Here is a 21,929-nt window from a genome sequence, read left to right on the forward strand (position 1 = left end):
TAAGTTAATTTGCATGCCATATTTGTTTTGGCTAAGCATGTGATACAATATTTAATTAGTAATTACTTTAAACATCTATATGCAATTACCATGTTTAAGCAAATAAATATTTTCTTTCTTTCTTTCTTCTTTCTAAGTTAATACCTAAAGCCCATTGCTTACCTACAGTACGTCTACCAAGAGTTTCTGACATTTTATTTCTTCTTCGTTACTCAATGCCGTAAACGTCACAGAAAATCTGTGTCATTTGATGTAACTTTTGGTTCTAGTAAGCAACGATTTGTAGGCGCTTTCGCTTTCTCTATACAATGATGTATTTTTCGTGACGTTTATATTTAAACAAGGCTAGATATTAGAATCAATAATAATGGTCTTTGCATCTATGAAAGATGATTTAAGCAGCATCCTTACGACACTTGCGTTCGTGGCTGTATAGCCCAATTCGAGAGGATCCCGGGTCCACATACAATAGGCTACTTGGCCCTTTTTTAAAGTCTGTCTTGACTAAGTACTGTCCAATTAACCGAAATAAAATATTACCATATGTTATTATGACTTACGAACATCAAAAAATATTTTTAAAGTATATTTTTACGTAATCAGGTGAAAACAACACAGTCATGTTAATCTATAGATTATCTGTGCATCAGGCCATTCTACTCGAAAACAAAATTTTCTGACTTACCTATTTATAGAGTTGAAGAAAATTTAACTAAACAAAATAAATGCGACTCTGTTCCAATTGAATATGATTTGAATTTCATATGAGGCATAAAGTTCATTATGTTAGTGATTGTTTTGACATGAAGTAAGTTTTAATACCCAAAATCTATAAATAATTATTGTTTTTTTATGTAAAATAATACAGGAGACAATCATTTATTGTGCCAAATTCGACATGAGTCTGTGGCTTATAGAGCTGCTGATAACGCAGAATATAAGAAACAATGACTTTTCAACCAAAACCTGTTTTTTTTTGTAGGTTTTTTCGTTCAAAATGTAGGTCACATAAGTGGTGTACTATCGGTGTACAATACAGGTGTACTATCGGCAACTGCTATAATAATCAGACATCGGATTCCGTGAGGCGAAACTTCTTGACAGCTAGGGACTTCCTATATCGATAAACTCATTTATCGATACTAGTTCTATATACTAGTGACCGCCCCCAACATTGTGTGTGTTTTTTGTAACTATTGTACTGAAGACCAGTATGAAATTCATACATAGCGTCTAAAATAAATAGCGTCGAAATAAATTGTGACGAGTAAACTTTTAACGTTTTCAAAAAAAAAGGAGAAGAAAATTGAGTTCTTATTTTATTATATAATGTTTTTTTTATACTACGTCGATGGCAACCAAGCATACGGTCCGGTGCGGTGGAAAGCGGTTACCGTAAACTATGGACGCCTGCAACTCAAACAGTGTCACATGCGCATACTCTTTTAATAAAAAAATATTTTATAAGCAAACCTTTGTGTGATCTGACCCTAGCTGTCAAGAAGTTTCGCCCCACGGAATCTGATGTCTGATAATAATACTGTCATAGCTAAAACAACTTGTATAATGGTTCGATTACCAACCGCAGCAACTTAGGCACTGGTCCCACCGCGAGCTAGTAAGCTATGAGCTATCGGCTATAAAAACGAACAAAAGATAAGCATCCCCGTGCGAATAAAAGAGACACGGCGATATTGATAGCTCACCGCTGGGCGAGTAACTATAAACATCGCCGTGTCTCTTTTATTTACACGGGAGTGATTATCATTTGTTCATTTTTATAGCCGATAGCTCATAGCTTACTAGCTCGCGGTGGGACCAGTGCCTTAACCAAAAGCTGCTAAGTACGGTACAACATATTAACAAGGGGAAACCGTGTTCCGAGTATACTTAGTTTTAGCAACATCGGTGGACCTTATACCTTTGCAGAAGGTTTTCAGATAGTATGTCACATAATCAATAAATAAGCTAGAAAAATAATCATAGCTACGAGTAAAATGTAGAATCCATAGCAATACGCGTACACGTGCAACTTACTATGCGATTAAATCGTTTCGCGACGCTGCTTGGTAATTTATCGAATGTGTTAGGCAAGGGAATTAATAAAAAAAATGGTTGATTTTATTTTTATTGTTTTTTACCTAATACAAGTACTGCAGACGCTCTAACGATATCTCCGTTAGCCTTTGCTAGTTCTTCACAGCAGTCCTGTAAGGAAGCCGCTCCATCGACGGCGATTTTGACTCGCACTAGTTTGATGGCGCGGTGAACGTTCCACTCGCTCAGTTCCAAGGCTTCCAAGCACTCCTCCGGTGAGACCTGGCCAACCAAAGCGGTACTTCAATAAACAAAATATACAGTATAAAATTACTAATATTAGCAACGTATGTAAGGTAAGGTGGGGAAAGACTGAAGGGCTTTTCTTGAGGGATAAGATGAAATATGTTCCGTATTAATGAAGCAGCATGGGTGGCTTTCCATCTTATCCCGCAAGAAAAACCCTTCAATTTTTCCCCCATCTTACCTGTAAGGTAGAGTGTAAAAATATGGGTCTAAGCAACTTACCATGGCCTTTTTGCCGACATAAGAGCTAAGAGACATATTTTCGAGCACCCTTTTATCTTATAGCTATCATCTGAATAGTTTAATTCCTAATAATAAAAATGGAAATCATTTTCTTTGATCTTATCTCATTACGATGTTTTATTATAGAGGCTACCACATAAATCTCATGGGACGTCATAATGATAATACGTCATAAATCATAATACTCTTAAGCTGATTAAATTCACTCACCTGTTGTTTGAGCACTTTATTCATAATTCGGACCTCATCCGATTCCACCCCTCGTTGTCGGCCGCAGGGTTTCTGATCGGCGAATTCGAGCAAATCCTCTACTGACACATGATCTGAAACAATATAACACCATTGAGCAACATAGAGGGTAAATGATATATTGTGTGTTGATTATCGACAGCCACAGGCTGGAGGGAATATTACGGCAGCATTTTGCCGGCATATTGCAGCACTATCAGCTATCACATATACTATGTAACTATGCTAATATTGATTTTATTATTCAGTTTATGAGTTTATTGATTCATTTGTTTACACCGGCCCACCGTGAACCACGCTCGACGTGTCATTCGATGTGTTGCTTTGCTTCTCTGTCATACTTAAGTGCGAATTTACAAAGACAAGAACCGAGGCCGAACATGATTCGCGGTAAGCCCTCCACAATGCGCTAGTGCCGCCCTCTGCTAGGTTTTGCGTAATATCCCCTATTGAACTCCCGGCTTGGAATGTTCTTACCACTTGATTACACGCACAATGTTTTCATCACGAAGATAAAAAATATCGACGACATAATTCTTAAACACGATGACATTTCAAGTCCTCGTTCGTGCATTGCATATTGGCGTTCTTCGACAGGTTAAGAATTGAAGGCAAATCCATCCGGTATTCAGGAAAATATTTTAAATATGTAGCTGTTAAACTGGGAAACCAAATTAAGTATTTGTAAACATTAAACAAGAATATTAATTTATAAATTTAGTATAAGTAAAGCCTTTTTAATGTATAAGCTCTTTAGGAAGTTAAAGAGCTTCAAAGCTATGAGCTTCAAAAGCGTGATCAGATATTTTTGTTCTTGGACTGTGTAGATGTAATAGAACTCAACTGTACCTGCGTGAAATAAGATATTTTTGAGGCAAGTGTGATGAAATAATATTGAATCGATACAAAGCCGCTTACGTGACAGGTTGACATGCAAAGGTATGTAAAATAGACGTTACGCGTGGGGTGAACTTTCCAGCCTACTGCACGCATAAATAAATAATTTTAGGCGCGAGCAAACAAATAATGTTTACCGCTTTGTAATTATAATAAACAATGACAAATAAAAATATCAGAATCGCAAAATATAAGACACTTATTCAGTAGTAAAACGTAGGTTACTTTTTTATACTCATTAACAATTAGAAAAAAACAGTGAATTAAATTTGGATAATATGCCAGTCAATATACCCTCGATGTTGATTTGTATCTGAATTGGGGTATTTTGATATTCAATGAACAATGTAAAATTCTACCCATAGTACGAGCTAAGCATAGTTCTTTTGAGGCTAGGCTGATTTGTTTAAAATGTTTCCTAATATCAAGAACGATATACACATTTTGAAAAAAATAATAATAATTTGTTATGCATCATCAATGTAATTAGGCGCTAAAAAATGGAGGTACGATTCTTAGTATGAAGATTGCAAATCCTATATAAATAATCCTAGCTAATACTTATTTAATTGTTTATTAGGATCACCAACAGAAGATACAATGTACATACTATAAATTACAGACTATAAAAGCCCATTCATAATTGATCCCCCACTTATAGGTATGCAAATCAGTAATCACAGCATGCAAATACATAATATTAAGTATGACAATATTCCTATTGCCCCAAGGGCTATATATAAATTAAATAAGTTTAGACATTTAAACTATTACAAATTAACACAGAAATTATCAATAAGTAAACTGAGTTAGCAAGATCCGTCAACAGATAGTAATTCGTTTTTAAATGAGGATTCGCTGTCGTGAAACACATGCAAAGATGGGTCACTTTTAGTAAACTCGTTGTACAGGCGAGCCAGGCAAAGCAAAGGCGAGTGTGCGAAAAGGTTTGTCCTACTAGGAGGCACATAGAGTAAAGAACACGGGTAACGTGGCAGGCGGGACGGAACTTTCAGACTTATCTGACTAACCATTTCCATGCAGTCAATCTTATTGTTTAGAAGCTTGTGCAAAAACATTAGGTCCAACATACTACGCCTACTAGTAAGAGAAATAAGATTAAATTGTTTAAGTCTAGAATTATATACCTGGCTGCCTTTTCCAAAACGATAAGTGTCTAGTAAACCGTTTTTGCAATCGTTCAATTCTTTCAATATGTATTTTGTAACTAGGATTCCAGATCACACTACAATATTCCAATTTACTCCTTACGTAACAATTTTATTGAATAGGGTAATAATTGTAGAACATTCCTTAAACTCCTTACCACATCTCAACACAAACCCCAGACATTTGAAGGCAGCATCAATTGTCTTATCTATGTGACTTACAAAGCGTAACTTGCTGTCCATAATGACACCAAGATCTCTTATTTCGTTGACCTCTTACAAGTTTTCGTTTAGTATTACATGTCATATTCCGATGGTATAGGATTTCGTTTTCGACTGAACTTATTTATTTGACTGGACTGATTTTTTTTATTTCTTAAAGATTATCTAAAAGCCCTTCGATTAATTTTAAGGTTGATTTGCGCATTAAGGCGTTCAAAATACAATAAGTGTATAGAACGGCGATTAGAAAGTTGAGCGCAAGTGAAAGTGAACAACGTCATATTTTAAAATGTGAACGTCGATGACGCAGCTGCGGCGGTCTCGAATTAGGGAAGACGACCAACCATCAAAGCGCTTGGCGCGCACTATTATTAAAGCAAAATGAAAGGTTTAATATGGAAAAAGGATTATTTATATAGGATTTACATATCTTCATACTAAGAATCGTACCTCATTTTTTAGCGCCACCTATTAAATACTATCATAACTACACCGATGATGCCTACATTTTTTTTTTCAAAATGTATTGACATGATATCATGATAATAAAGTAAAGAAGCATGTCATTTGTTCTAATAAATAATAAAAACACACAAAAATATTTGGGGAAAATATGATTTTGGCCACAGCCGGGCTGCGAATCTGCTAAAAGGCCCATACATTTCGGGGGTACGCTTTTTTGTATGAGCTTTGTCTGTCCCGTATTGGAACCATATGTAACATGTATAAGTTCCTCTTTTTGACACATGACGGTGCCCGTAAAACGTAAACGTGCACGACCCACTAACATTATCAATTTGACATTTCAATACTACTAGTTGATTTGTGTAAGGTTTCCCCAATATTTATTTAGGTATTTATTACTGAAATACAATTTTCAACCTTATTGCATTACGTATGCCTAACAACTTTTCGTCCAAATGGGTAGGGAATTAAATTCCTTGACTGTACTTTTACCGTTTAGTTTAGTCCTTTAATCATAGGTCCTACCATCAATTCAACGATATGGCAATAAAGATGTGTCAAAAAGAGGAATTTACAAATCTTACACAATACGTTTTGATTATACCACAAAGCATGCACATCACATACGCTTTTGATTTTAATAGAATAAATACATATGTTAATATTATATTATGTATATACATGTAGTTTATGATATGACCCTAACTGATGGTGCTCAATTACTCATACTTTCACATGATCATTAAATTCTACAGATATTATATTGTAAAGCTGGCAGGCAAGCATGGTCGTGTGCTAAACTATATAACGTCAGGCCGTCCTTTTCGCACTATTTGTAATAAGGACGCACCGATGCGATATATTTGTATTAATATAATAGTCGAGACAGAAGTTGGCGTCAGTAATAAAATTTATAAAATACAGTTGCACAATTTGAAACGCTTTCGAGTCGATAACAAGCGTGTTCAATATTAGTCACGCCGTTAGGCGACTACCACGAAAAACATGGGATATCCCCATTTTTAAAATAAAACATATCAATAACATGTCATAATAAACATTACATTAATAACGAACTGTATTTCCATTTAATTTTTACAAGCAAGAATATCCATACTAATATTATAAATGGGATAGTGTGTATGTCTGTTTGTTTGTCCGTTCTTCACGGCAAAACGGAGCGACGAATTGTCGTATTTTTTTAAGTGGAGATAGTTGAAGGGATGGAGAGTGACACAGGCTTTTGTCTCTTTCGCGGGCAAAAGCTAGTTTGTTTATAAATGCAACAAGGCCAATAATTGAGAATAATTCAACATCATGCGCGAGTACGTGTATAGTATGCATTTTCTGAGATGAACTTTTCGCTTTAGCTGTAATCTGTTAAACAAAGGCCTTTGTGTCTATTGTTCACGGCGGCTAGCTCCCGTTTAAACGGCACGTGCTATAGTCTCAGTGTAGTTAAAAAGCAACTATCATGATAGTAATAAGGTTCAAATCCATAAAAAGCCCTTTCGGAGATAACACGTTTTGTCATCTTCAAAAAAAGTTACCTGCATACTGCAAACTGTTTAATAAATTTGAACCTTATTGCTATCATGATAGTTGCTTTTAAACTACACTGAGACTTTAGCACGTGCTGTGGAAACGGGAGCTAGCCGCCGTGAATAATAGAAACAAAGGCCTTTGTTTAACAGATTACGGCAAAAGCGAAACGTTCATCTCAGAAAATTCATACTATACTAAAGTTCATATTATAAAAGCTTCATTACCTCAATATGTTGTAATAGTGATTTGGATGAAAAAATATTCAAATACTGCCGAACGAATATTATTGGCAACATGAGTGGCACCATTGTACAAATACAGGTTGGAACTAATAAGATTTAAGAAATGTCCACAAAATAAAGGAAACACCTGTCGTGCACCAAAGAGGATCGAGTATTATAGAGAATGACTGTCAAAGTAAAATGTGTAATCACAGTGCATAGACTGCCATCTCTCGACACAAGCTTAAAACTTTTGAACCTCAGTTTTGACAATTTGGCCCATATTCTTAGCTTGATATGTTTTAAAATGACAAATATTAATATTAGCGCCATCTAGCCGAGCGTACCCCAAAGGTGTATCGCCATCTAGCTCACCGTACCTTTTCCTATATGGTTTTGGAGTACGTTTTTTTTCTTAGACTATCGGTCTTTACGAAGTCATATAGGTCTTTGCGTGCACGTAGCGAATACAATAATACCCCGCTTAACGCGAGTGATGCGTTCCAGGGAAAAGCGCGTAAAGCGAATTTCGCGTATATCGGGGTCAGTTGAATAAGGTACCTTTTAAATCAAACCGAACAAAGTTTATATTTTACTTGAAAAATTACAATCAAATAGCTTGTTTAAAGAAACTTTAACATTTTACATTTAAAAAACAATAATAGAGTGCTATTCAAAAAACAATCTAATGTGTTCTGAGTGGCGTTTTGCTTCCGATCCATCAAAATTTAAAAATCGCGTTATAGCGAATCCGCGCTAAACGGGGTCGCGTAAAGCGGGGTACAGATATAGTGCGAAAAGGGTTTCCTTCGGAAACGTTCGTATTTTTCTATTTCAGCCAGTACAAGATATACTGACATTGACTGAACTAGCATGACACGTTCGTACGTTTCCGTAACAATACGAAGGCAACTCTTTTCGCACTACATCTGTATTACTGTATAAGCAAAATCTAACCTTTGACCAGAGATCCCTCTTCGAAGTAGTGTTCCTGGCGGGGCTCGGGGCCGGGCGCGGGGTCGGCCACGGGCGTCAGGTAGCAGTTGAACGGGTTGGCCGAGCTCGGCCCGGCGCTCGTGAACGGGTTCGTGTCCACCTTTTCGCACCCATCGAACACGTCTCTCCCGTTCTCCATCATAGGGCTCTCATTGTCACATCTCTTACTAATGTACTCTTTGATCATCGAACTGGGGACCGCGTTTTGGTATATGTTCGAGGATTTCTGAGGGGCTTTGTCGGTGGGCGCTATTGTACTGCCGTGGTTGGTGGGCAGTTTTAGAGGGTATTTTCTGATGTGTCGCGGCTTGTCGATCAGCTTGGGTTTAGTTGCTCTAGGCGGTAATGGCAATTCGTTTTGGTTATTCTGAAACAAATGATAATCTTATTAAAATTAGACATAACGTTTTATAAATGTGATAGACAATTAGACACACTTACGCTGATTGATTTGTTTGAAAAGAAATCGCGTTCGCTAGTAATAGGTGTTAAATATATAAATGTACAGTAGTTAGGTATAATACTTACATCATCGATATTTGCATCCGGGACGTCGAAAATATTTGTTGGTTGCCTATAACAAAACATAAAATTAAGAATAGAATAAAAAGTAATCTTCTAGGCACGCGGCAGCGTACCAATTTATTATGTACTTACACTTGCTCGCGTGAAATTCGAATATTGAGGAACCTTCTAAACCCTATTCACAAAACTCGTTCCGAGCCCTCTCGGGTGCAAAGGTGCCCATCACACTCGATGCGTTCCCACGCTGAATTGCGATAGACAGCCTTTGCATCAGAAAAGACCCGGAACGAGCCACCGCCCCAATTCGACCCTAATGAACTTGGCACTTGACATGTTGGTGTTGTTGGTGCGGCAGCAACGACAATGATGTCGGTTGCTCTATCTGTCTCATGTACAACTTGCTTTGCTCTGATAGCCTGTAGGATACATACTTGGTCCTATAAGGTATGGGCTTCTGTAGCGAGTGCAAATCGCAGGCGGCGCGGCGCGTCGTCCGACAGGTGCGGCAGCAACGAAGATGGTGTCGGTTGCTCTATCAGTCTCATGTACATCTTGCTCTGCTCGGGTACCGTAGCCTGTAGGATACATACTTGGTCCTATAAGGTATGGGCTTCTGTAGCGAGTGGAAGTCTCGGTCGGGCGCGCGCGGCGCCGGCTTCGGGATGGTGGCGGGGCGGCGCGGCGCGTCGGCCGCCAGGTGCGGCAGCAGCGACGCCGGCGTGGGCTGCTCGATCAGGCTTGTGTACGCTAGCTTGCTCTCCTCCGATATCGTCGACTGTATATACAAAATATACAGATATAATTTTGACGACCGGTCTGGCGCAGTCGGTAGTGACCCTGCCTGCTACGCCACGGTCCCGGGTTCGAATCCCGGTAAGGGCATTTATTTGTGTGATGAGCACAGATATTTGTTCCTGAGTCATGGATGTTTTCTATGTATATAAGTATTTATATATTATATATATCGTTGTCTGAGTACCCACAACACAAGCCTCCTTGAGCTTACCGTGGGCCTCAGTCAATCTGTGTAAGAATGTCCTATAATATTTATAATAGGAGGCATTGTTGACAGATATACAGCGCGTTGTCGCAGCATTCCATACGGGCGAATAATGCATCCAGTTATAGTATCTGCTCATACGAATCGTATAGGATAATCATTTTGTTAAAAAGTGTTGTTAATTAAGGGCCCCTTGCGCCAACGAAAATGGAGGGTTAACCCAAGGGTTAACCCGCCATTTTATATGGAATTTGCCAAATGACAGCCCACTAACCCTGAGTTTAGTGGTTGGTGCAAGTGGGCCTAAGAGTATGTCTGTTTGCCACCGACGTGGTTTAAAAAATAGGGTAAAGTACAATTTGTTTTATACAATTATAAATAATAAAATGTTTCAAGAACTGGAATTTCGGTAGAGACAGTCAGAAGAGCGTGAACTTAAAATATTGGCAAAAAGCCAAGTCGGTGGAGAGAGGCCTAGCGAAATACCTGAATATCTGGGACACTGTGCGCTTCTTCGCTAAAATTGCGCCGTTCATGTTTGCCTGAAACAATGTAAAATCTTGTGATCAACTAATCGTACATACAACTCTTGCTGGAAATAAATACTCTTACTGGAAAAAATTCAGAAAGCCTTTCTGCGATTTTTATACAAGAAGGAATACGGTTATTGCCCATATTTGTACCCATCAAAATTCCTACTTGGAGTATTAAGGCCCATTTAGACGGTACGAGAACTCGCATACGAGTTTTATTACATTGCGGTATTTGAAGGCTGTGCAAAATTATATGTACCCTCAACAGCCCGTAATGTATCTAAAATCGCATGCGAGTTCGCACGCCGTCTAAATCAGGCCTTAGGGCACAGATGTCATATATACCATAGATCAAGCAAACGTATCTACTTAGCGTGTCAAATGAACTCAGTGAAATCCACTGAGTTGTCCGTCTTTACTCGCAGCTTGCAGCTTTCGGGCGTCAATTTTTGTAAGTTGAAGTCAACCAAAACATAAAAAATGCCTCGTTACGTGTTATTCAATTGCAACAACACAAAAATTATGAACAATCAAGAGCCTGAGACATATTTAAAATTACAGGCAAGAATCAACTTCAGTACAAAATTTGACACGCTCGGCCCCTATACAAATATATGAATTTGTTTCTTCTATCTAAATTAAGTTCTGTGCCTTAGGGTTTAATTCCTCAGAGGTAAGGCGCAACTATGGACTCTTGACTACTGCGTGTAATGTCTTACGAGGAAACTCGGACTGCCCGGAATTGGTTGCACAGGTTGTCCGCCTGTTCGTTCCATCTATAGCTAAGGCCCAATTTAATTTCAGAGCACAAAGTAGTCAACTTTTAGCTGTGCCTAAAACCCGTACTGTATCTCATGGCCAATCACCACTTGTCCGCGCTCTACGGTATATTAATGCGCTACTCGCATCAGCACCGGAATGTGATGTATTTTCAAGTAGTTGGTTGGATCTGTGTACAGAATGTATGAGGTTTTATGAGATGATGGATAAACGTGAATCTTCTGTCTTGTATTAGTTTATCTGTGTTTTTCTTTTTTTACCTTTTTAGATTGTATAATGCTGTGTAAATTTTTTGAATCAATAAATAAATAAAATAAATGAAAACTATTTGATACTAACAAGAAATGGTACACTACTGTCCCCCTCTAATTTGATTGATTTTATATATGTTATAGAGTAGTCAAGAATAACAGCCACGTATTTTTTATAGAGGCCCAAACTCATCCTGTTGGGAGAAATTGTCCTTCAAAGTCCCGAAAAGTGACAAAAACCTCAATTTCTTCAGGGAGTTTTTTCAATCATATTGATAATTAATTACCGATTTCGTTATATACCAGAGAACATGAAAAAATAAGAGACATGTGTTCTGCATTTTTACATATATAAAAATCAATCAAATCGGAGAGGGACAGGGGTACCTTTCCTTGTAAGACTTCTATAAAGGTTTTCTAAAGCGCCACATGCGGAGACGTGACATTGAACCATCGCTCTGGCCTCTGGGAGACTTACACACAAGATCACCTTAGAGCTCACGATCGTGGCTCTAACTAGTCCGAACCCAACTAATCCGGCTTAGAGAAAACTATATGATGACTACTTATAGGACTTCGCACCAAAAGGTACAAAAAGAACCCTTTTTCTTTATATTCTTGAGTGTTTTCTTACAAAAAGAACCCTTTTTCTTTATATTCTTGAATGTTTTTCTAAAAAAAGAACCCTTTTTCTTTATATTCTTGAATGTTTTCCTTCAAAAAGAACCCTTTTTCTTTATATTCTTGAGTGTTTTCCTACAAAAAGAACCCTAGTTCTTTATATTCTTGAGTGTTTTCCTACAAAAATAACCCTAGTTCTTTATATTCTTGAGTGTTTTCCTACAAAAAGAACCCTAGTTCTTTATATTCTTGAGTGTTTTCCTACAAAAGGAACCCTAGTTCTTTATATTCTTGAGTGTTTTCCTACAAAAAGAACCCTAGTTCTTTATATTCTTGAGTGTTTTCCTACAAAAAGAACTCTTTTTCTTTATATTCTTGAGTGTTTTCCTACAAAAAGAACCCTTTTTTTTATATTCTTGAGTGTTTTCCTACCATTGATATCCTTTTCAGCTTCGTGCGGGATCGTGTGGTGTCGCGACACGAGCGGGAATTTGAAGTGGAACTTGGACCGGTCGCTTGGAGATTTCGGCACTTTGTTGTCTAAGCCTAAGTCATTCATGGACCTGTAAGAATAGATAAATAACTATTAAAGGACACCTTTACACAAATTGACTATGAATGCTTGTAGGTAGGTGATCGAAAACAAGCGTCAGTTTGAAAAATTATGACAAAAATTCAATGTAAACCTTTGGACATTTCAACAAAATTATATAGAAAATAGGTTTTATTTTCATTCAACCTATCTCGGACAACCTAACACGCTAGAAATTGAATATCTAAATTTAAAAAAAAAAACAGTGCGTGGAGTCCCTCAGCGCGGAAGAAGTGAAACTTCATAACCTAACCTCAAAAACATTTTGTCAAATGACCATCACGTTTTTCCATTTACTATTTTAAATATTTTATTTACATTTGTATTCGCTCAAATTATAGAAAAAACAAACAAACTCATTTTGCACTCGATCTAAATATAAATCAGACACATTCCAAAAACCATTCCACCGTTCAAAACCATTCTGGGCATTCTGTTCGGTCACTGACTGAGTGAAGAAGTGATTGAATGGAATGAGTTAGTCGCGTTCAACGCAGCGACACTGACAGAATGTTACGCGCTGAGTGAGCGGCATTTCACGCAACGTAACAGTAACAGAGTGTTACGCGCTGTCAGTTGGAAGTCGCATTAAAAGTTTCACTTCAAAAATGTAAACCAGAAGCATAAGTCTTACTTGGTGGTAATCTCGTTGGCCAACGCCACGGCAGTCTCCAAAGTTTTCTCGTCATGCGCCGACATTGGTTTCATCGTGCCTGTTTGGAAATTCTTCTTTTTGTCCGGTTTAAATGTATGGGACCTGAAATGTGTGTAAAACGGTTAACGCATATCTTACTAGATCGATAATAAAGTACTAACATTCCAGTTCTTTTTACTGACTTTTAGTAGATCCTTAACCTTTCACAGGTTGTTGGAAAGATTTGACTTTTAGTAATTGTGTTCATTTATTTCATCCTATCTTCAAATATCTTATCAATATCACTCTCATTCAGAGTTAAGAGTAAGATAATCCTGTAAATTAATCACCAGTTTTATCTTTGTTCACAAGTTCACAAGAAGCCCAATGAAACAAACACACTAATTTTGCGAATTATTCTGTTATCTCCGAGGTGGGAGGTCGCAGATACATGCATGAATGAATAAGACATGTGTGTCAGATTACGCTTAGACCCTGTTTTTTTTTAACATCATGCTTCCTGTTTCAGACACACCACACTCTGTTGGGGTGTTTGCCGGCGGCTGTAAGATCTAACAAAGCAGTGCCATCAGTATAAGACCAGTTGAGAATAATTCATTATCGTTTATTCTCATCCGCTTAAATGTGTTGCGTCGTACATGGCGCGCACACATACATACCGCGAGGTGTTCGTTTGTTAGAACCGTTATTACTGGTCTTATACTGAGCTTACGTCGTACTAGAACGAAGTCTTGCGATCGCCACCGATATATGGATTATGGATGACTTCAACTCGAGCTAACCTCTGATGTATGTGGATCATATTTTTAGATCTTACCTTAAGGCGGTGTCGAAGTCAAAATGTCTAACCGTTGAACCCTGAAAAATATTTTACGATAAAGTAAATGCTATTGATGAAACAAATAATATAGTAGGAGGATATCGGGAAGGGATACATCATAATTAAAATTTCATTCGAAACGTTTAATTCATTCAGTAAAAATAAATTAAATCCCGGGTTATTTTGTAATATAAGTGTTAATGTTTTAATCAATGAGCACGAGCGAACACACTAGTTAATAACTATTTTGTAACATAAAATTATGGCCTAGCATAAAAACAGTATCTAAAGTACCTTTTCCAATTTTTAGACAATAGGTTCTTTTTGCTGACCGTTCTTATTAACAGTACGCTAGGATGTTGCATTACCATAAAAATAAAATATTGTTTACCCTCAAATACTTACAAAAATGGGTAGGAAAGGAAACTAATGTAATGTTTCATGAAATATGATATGATTGATATGATATGAATGACGAATTGTACAGTACTACTTGTCAAACTAAAACTATGGTAACTACGAGTAATGACAGTGCACATGGAATAAATAATGTATTTACAGGAGTAGTTCATTACCACGTTCACGATACTAAGTCTAGCCTACAACGTCTTCTTACCGAATATCCAATATGCGCTAACCACCTGAATGAATAACATTTTGACAATTATAATTTATAATTCTGTTAAACATTAATAATATTACAAAATATAAATTAGATATAAATATAAAATAATAAAATAACTAAATAATCTTAGCGTAATACACCAGTCACGATAGTAAAATAAAAAATTAATTTAAATATCAGTACCACTACACAACAGTATCGTTTAGGACAGAGCTAGTATTGCATGATACATTATTTTACGCCGTATGCAAATTGCGTGGTGGAGAAAGTTAGTCATATCATTATGCAAACGAATTAATAAAAAATTATAAAAATCCTCCTTTATAGGAATTTTTCGGTATTGAGTCTAGAGAACTTGCGCGCGTACAGCTCGTCTGTAACAAGTAGCACTAAGATATTTCCTAAATTTAAAATTAGAAAAATTACTTGAACTCAAGACCTTTTGCGTGAGTTCAAGGTTCAGTCAAGACAGTATTATTTCCATATTTTTTTTTAAGCTTAATAGCAACGCTTGCAGAAGTTTCTTCTAGTAATAAAATGGTTTAAGTTTTAGTCATGGGGAAACCCTACCAATTACAAATTACATGCCTGTTTAGATTATACATATGTATTAATTAACCCGAAAGTTATAGATAATAATAACTTACGCTTTCCTCCGGACGTCCTCTGCTGTCCAAACTTCGGAACATGGACTCCATTTCATCCAGCAAACTCTGACTAAAATCACCATAACTTTTCTGTGAGGACAAAAATAAAAATTTCTTAGAAACGTTACTTCTTAGTTCCATCGAAAACTACAAAGGACGAAGACCAAAAAAACCGGCCAAGAGCGTGTCGGGCCACGCTCAGTGTAGGGTTCCGTAGTTGTATTTTTCTCAAAAACTACTAAACCTATCAAGTTGAAAACAATTTTCCTAGAAAGTCTTTATATAGTTCTACTTTTGTGATTTTTTTCATATTTTTTAAACATATGGTTCAAAAGTTATTTCCGAAAATATTAATACTATCAAAAAACGATATTAGTAAACCCTTATTCATTTTTTTCTACTCCCGTACTGTTATTCGTGAGTTACAAAGTCGTGCATAGAACTTTAAAACCCTACATAAAAGATGTCAGGACAAGTCTATCTAGTTTATACCCTGAAAACATTTAGTAGCAGTAGCACGATATAGCTGTTACAGTTCAGTAAATACATTGCTACCAACTTAACAAACCAATTCGCAGAGTCGAGACTCCTTCGTTTTCTGCTGCGTTCATTGGCGACGCGTCGAATCGCATTAAAATGTATGAGAACTCGATTCAACTCGGCTCGATTCGTCTTAGTGGCCAGGCTTCAAAGAACCATACCATAGACAGTTTTATTTTCATGTTTGCACTCAAACTGCATATTCAAAATGGTAGGCGGTCCACTAGATAACTAAGATGACTGAAAGTAGGTATTTGTTGATTTATAATTTTCTTTCAAAATAAGTGCTTGGTCGTAGAAAAAGTATTGTATGCAACGGTGTTTAACTGAGTCAAAAAATGCTCGTGGCGTCTTTATTAACAATTTTCGGCTTCGCCTCAAATTGTTACCCACGCCACTCACCTTTTTTGACCTCTTTTAACCACCAGTTGCATAAAATACTATTAAATACCTATCCAATAATATATCACACGTTGGGGTTGGAATAAAAAAAAATATTAGCCCCCACTTTACATGTAGGGGGGGTACCCTAATTAAACATTTTTTTCCATTTTTTATTTTTGCACTTTGTTGGCGTGATTGATATACATATTGGTACCAAATTTCAGCTTTCTAGTGCTTACGGTTACTGAGATTATCCGCGGACGGACGGACGGACGGACAGACAGACATGGCGAAACTATAAGGGTTCCTAGTTGACTACGGAACCCTAAAAAGAGAAATACATGTAAAACAACTTACAGGAATTCCTGGACTTTCTAGAGGAACTAAGTTATCCGTTCTCGTACGCTCCGCCACTGTGCTTTCCTGGGAAAAGTAAGAAATCTAATTACAATCTTAGACGAAGAAAGTTCATAGAACGTGCGGGACGTGGGTGACGTCATTTCTAAACTCAAATGGTATTGGGCGGGGCATGTTGCCAGGCAGAGCGATCGCAGGTGGACCAAAATGCTGACCGAATGGTGGCCGCTATCGGACGTAAGAAGCGCCTGGCATCCCTTGGCTCGTTGGGTGGACGACATTCGGAGGGCTGCAGGGCACTTCTGGGTGAGATTAGCCCAGGACCGGGATTAGTGGCGTACACGAAGGGAGGCCTATGCTCAGCAGTGGGCAATTAATGGCTGAAATGATGATGATGACGATGAGAAAGTTCATGTCTATATTAAAAGGCTTGCTGTATAATATTGTTATCCTAACATGGTATCACTATGCGACCAGAGGAATGGTTTAGTAATTTCATAGTGCACGAGTAGTCTCTGAAGTACTCTGAACATGTACTGGACGCAAGTCGCAGCAAGCGACAAATCATTTGGTAGAGTTGTATGTCTTGGGATTACTTCGAATCAATGCCGCGTCCTAGTGCCACTTTTAATACATAATTATTAATTGCTTAACACTTTCGCCACCAAGAAACCCTCTGGTAGGCAGGTAGGCCCTTGTGAACTTTGCTAGGATGCCGGACTTTTAGTTCTTAACTGATATGTAATCTCGCCAGATGCATTATTATCGCCTGCAGTCACTGTTAAATTGTACTTTTTTTTTCAATTTCAATTTCTAGCTTAACAACACATGGCGGTTTGACACAAGTTGCATTCTCGCGTGCGAATCCATACATCAATCGCGACTTCAAGTATAGACTCGCCGGCGAGAGCGCAAGTTGTGCTACACCGCATGGTGTACCCCATATCTAAAATGGTTGCTGTGACATCTGTCCTGACAATGTGCCTCCTCGTCCTCATTGCCTACTCGTATATCATGTCCCAGGCTTACCGTGTCAGTGTCCGATATCTCGTGGTACTCGTGAGGGTCGTCAGTCTTGGCTGCGGCTCCGTCGTCAGTCTTGTGTGCCCTACCCAGTGTAGCTGATTTCACCTGACAAAACAGATAAACTTATTATTTTCCAATGCATGTGCGGTGTACTGTACTATAACAAATTGATTGAGAATTCTTGCGACCTCTGTATACAAAATTTTAGTGCATTCTACAGGAAAAATATAACGGATACGAAAGTATACAATACCTTACTAAGGATGCTCTTGCTCGTTGTAGGTTCTGTTAAATTTTTAAGACCATGTTTTTTGAGATTCTTGGTCATTGACCCAGCGTCTGAAAAGTGAACGGATCTATAAATAATATATCCAAAATAAAGGAACCGATCTATTAACACTTTCGCTACCAAGAACCCGACTGTCGGGCACACCGCTCGTAGAAGCGTAGCCGATTACATGGGTTTCCCCGTATGTAGCGAAAATGTCGTAGCGCCGCGTAGAGCCCGGTTTCGAAAGTGTTAAGCATTTCTGTGAGGATGACACGAGAGGCGTGTCATCAAGGTTTTTACGTGTGGCGTATGACACGCGAGGTGTGTCATTTTAAGCCACAGGGTAAAGTTTTCGAAAATGGAACACGCAACGAATCGGTTGAATTATAATTACCTCCAGTGTATTGTGTGATGTGATTCGATATGTGATACGATGTACACGACAGTTTCTCTCCCGCGGGAACTACCCGTTTCTCTAATAAATGCAGTTAGACAAGGACAGGAAGATTATCTCGCTAGCGAGTAGTTATAGTTCGCACCCATCGTGTTCTTGCCCTGATCAAGTCACACCCGGAATATTCTGAGACGTTACCAATGGTCAACTTACATGGCAAGTCGACTTCATCGCAGTTGTTGCGGGCGGCGTCGGCGCTTAGCAGCGGGTAGGGCGCGCAGGCCGTGAGGTGGGAGGGCGAGTTGGGGTTGATCAAGGGCACCTGCTCCAGGTCCTCCGAGGGCTTGTACGGAGTCACCACCTGCCGCGGCGGCTGGGACACACCACTCGTTGGTACAGTCAACCAATTGGAACCCTAGGCCACTCTACAACCATGTCAAAATGACAACCACTAAGAAATTTCTTACAATCTGATTTATAACGTCACTATGACATAGTTCTACAGTGGCCTAGAGTTCCAATTGGTTGACTGTACACAGAAGTTATTGCTGCGGGGCGGGGTTACATTATACTGGAGATATCTATTAAAGGTATCACCACAGGTCAGTAGGCAGAGGAGTAATCATGGCACGGTAAGATCATAGAGATATTGAGTTGATATAAAAATTAAAAGCACACTCATTCTCATTGTTTGCTCCTAAATGATTTTGAGAAAAGTACTGTAATTTTAAGTTGATGTGACTCTAGATATTGTGGTAACTATACCGTCTGTACCTAATTTTATTACGAATGAAATCCAAGCAATCCAAGCTGTATCGCAACAATATCAATATAGTATTAAACATACTTATCAATATATATGTCGCAGTAAGATAGATAAAGCCGTTATATAGTTATAACCCTAGGAATATAATTATACGTCGTAACATAGTTAAACGAAAGCGATTAATTGCTATCTTACTAGGAATATCACTATAATACTAAACTAGTTTTGTCATATAGTTATATGACTGGATTCAGTTTAGTGAAATGATTGTAGGCAGGAGTGCGGCGGTGCGGCGGAGGTATAGTTATAACCCTAGGGATATAATTATATGCCGTAACATAGCTAAACGAAAGCGATTCCTTACCATCTTACTAGGAATATAATTATAATACGTTACTAGTTTAGTTATATAATTATATCACTGGATTAAACTTAGTCTAGGGATATAATTATAATACGTCTCTAGTTAAGTAATATAGTTATATTACTGGATTAAGTTCAGTAGTATAATTGTAGCAGTGTAGTGCGGGGGTGCAGTGGAGACGGGGGCGGGGGCTTACCCGCTACCACAAGGCAGTCGTTCGGCATCAGTTGTCGTTCATGTCACGGTTGCGTTTTCGTGCATAATTATTTATTGAATTTTCGAACTATTTTTATAGTTCTAAGTACACCAAAAAAATTCAAAAACACCTTTATGTCGCTACTCTATCTCTATCTGTGTTTTGAGAGAATAAGCACATTGAATTGGAAATAATTAACAAATTCTTGCCCTAAACAATTCTTCAATGTGGTTTGTTTACGTTATATAAGGAAATAAATAGTACCATGGTTTCAAGCAATGTTGCAAATTACACTATTTGCGATAAATATCATGTTTATCTTGTCAGATTAAATTAAAACTGCCATCGCACAAATCCAAATGCAGATACAATTCAAAAAATGAATAAATCGGATATTTTGAAAAGAAACGGGAGCACCGGTTCCTAATTTTTTGTCCCGGTTCTTTAGCCACCATTAAATTACCGGGATTTCCCGGGAAATCAAGAACCGGGAAATACCGGGAGCATGCCCTAACTGTTACGTTTTAACTAATATAGCTTGGATTCGTTTGTTTAGTAACCAAACCTTGTGTACTATGTTCGGATCGATACAAAATAAACTTTGTTCTAACTTCAGTGACGGTGTTGTTATTCCAAATCGTCCCGCTATACGTATTATAAAACACTGATTTAAACTTTCACGATTTTTACACATATTTAAAATTGCAAACGGGACTTAATACATAGTAATACGCGATTAAGTCCCGTTTGCAATTTTAAATAAATACCGTATTATAATTATATTCCTAGTAAGATGGTTCTGAATCGCTCCCTTATATCCCTAGGGTTATAACTATACCTCCGCCGTACCGCTGCACTCCTGCCTACAATCATTTCACTAAACTGAATCCAGTCATATAACTATATGACTAAACTAGTAACGTGTTATAGTTATATTCCTAGTAAGATAGCAATTAATCGCTTTCGTTTAACTATGTTACGACGTATAATTATATTCCTAGGGTTATAACTATATAACGGCTTTATCTATCTTACTGCGACATATATACGTACCATGAACTGTTATATTCTTTAAAATAAACCAAGAGATTTTATTTCTAAATATTTAATAACTTAAGAAGGGTTACTCAGAATATGGATAAAGTAATTTCAGGGCAAAATTATTGGATGAGAACGAGTATAAGATTAACCTTTTCGACACCACAACACAAACTGTCACGCTTCACCGAAGAGTAAAAACGGAATTTTAATTTTGTCCATATGAACGTAAGTATATTATTCTGTGCGTGGTCTGTGATGGAGTAGCCAGTTTTTGACGTCAGAACTTGCGTTGGCGTGGAAGAGGTTAAATGCAAACATCGCCTCTCCACATATCTTACCGTGCGACGAAAACTCATCAGCCCAAACATGCTGCTGTTGCGGCCCCGACTGCTCTCCGCGCCACCCTACCGGGTTATCACGGGACACGCCATACGCACGATATCAATGAGTCCTCATTACATGTAATTATGTTTGTAATCAAATAATGACAGTATTCAAATGAGCGGAAGTTTGAATAACGTCTTTCGTCATCAACAAAACTAGGCGTTGTATGCTCAAGGCGTTGAGTGTTGTAAATAAATCAATTATAGATCTTGTGCGTCCGATCTGGGGCCTACGGACTAAGAGACTATTTAGCACAACTTGCCTCGTCGCGCGCGAGTCCATACATCAAGCGCGACTTCAAGTATGGACTCGCGCGCGACAAGGCAAGTTGTGCTAGAGGGTCAGGTTTGTGCGCCGCACTAACAGTGTATAAATAAACCGATCAATATCGTACAGCGAATTTCTAATCTGGAGGTCTCTTTAGGCTTAAACACATGAAAACTCAAAACAAACACAGTGTTGTTGTTTTTTTAAGTGTGTCATGTCGCTCGTGTAAAAATGATCTTAGGCTGCATTTCCACAAGAAACGTGCAAGGTTATACGGGAACGAAATACTTGTTGTTGCTTGCACACAAACTCTTTCTATTTTGTACCTACGTGCAAAAATCGCACCCCTAAACTGTTTTTCACAGAGCTGACGAAACGTAGGTACACTACGCCCCTCAAATCTCTGATAGAAAAGCAGCCTATTTGAAGAAACTTACATAATTGCATGCAGAAGAGAAAAGCGAGAACCAATGAATATGCGCCGTCCATTCCCAATGAAATACACATACAAATATAAATACATATCATGGAATTAAGTAT

The 21,929-nt window shown here is 37.9% G+C and overlaps 2 protein-coding genes across 4 annotated transcripts in view; one reads left to right on the top strand and one right to left on the bottom strand.

Moving 5' to 3' along the window:
- The window catches only part of LOC125241443 (neuronal calcium sensor 2), a 122,631-nt gene that overhangs the window by 9,542 nt on the left and 91,160 nt on the right, over positions 1 to 21,929 (top strand). The gene's annotated exons all lie outside the window — the stretch shown is intronic.
- LOC125241440 (activated Cdc42 kinase-like) overlaps positions 2,115 to 21,929 on the bottom strand; it is a 32,702-nt gene continuing 12,887 nt past the window's right edge. For all 3 annotated transcript variants that reach the window (XM_048149932.1, XM_048149933.1, XM_048149931.1), the window contains 14 exons: positions 18,585 to 18,744; positions 17,960 to 18,045; positions 17,710 to 17,811; positions 16,681 to 16,746; positions 15,400 to 15,489; positions 14,125 to 14,165; positions 13,287 to 13,409; positions 12,493 to 12,623; positions 10,362 to 10,417; positions 9,466 to 9,650; positions 8,879 to 8,924; positions 8,312 to 8,717; positions 2,797 to 2,909; positions 2,115 to 2,319 (listed from right to left, as the gene is read on the bottom strand). In XM_048149932.1, coding sequence (XP_048005889.1) covers positions 2,128 to 2,319; positions 2,797 to 2,909; positions 8,312 to 8,717; positions 8,879 to 8,924; positions 9,466 to 9,650; positions 10,362 to 10,417; positions 12,493 to 12,623; positions 13,287 to 13,409; positions 14,125 to 14,165; positions 15,400 to 15,489; positions 16,681 to 16,746; positions 17,710 to 17,811; positions 17,960 to 18,045; positions 18,585 to 18,744 — 1,797 coding nt within the window. In that variant the 3' untranslated portion in view covers positions 2,115 to 2,127. The remainder of the gene's footprint in view (positions 2,320 to 2,796; positions 2,910 to 8,311; positions 8,718 to 8,878; positions 8,925 to 9,465; positions 9,651 to 10,361; positions 10,418 to 12,492; positions 12,624 to 13,286; positions 13,410 to 14,124; positions 14,166 to 15,399; positions 15,490 to 16,680; positions 16,747 to 17,709; positions 17,812 to 17,959; positions 18,046 to 18,584; positions 18,745 to 21,929) is intronic.

Source organism: Leguminivora glycinivorella, chromosome Z (assembly GCF_023078275.1).
Source record: "Leguminivora glycinivorella isolate SPB_JAAS2020 chromosome Z, LegGlyc_1.1, whole genome shotgun sequence".
In the NCBI taxonomy this organism is placed as follows: domain Eukaryota; kingdom Metazoa; phylum Arthropoda; class Insecta; order Lepidoptera; family Tortricidae; genus Leguminivora; species Leguminivora glycinivorella.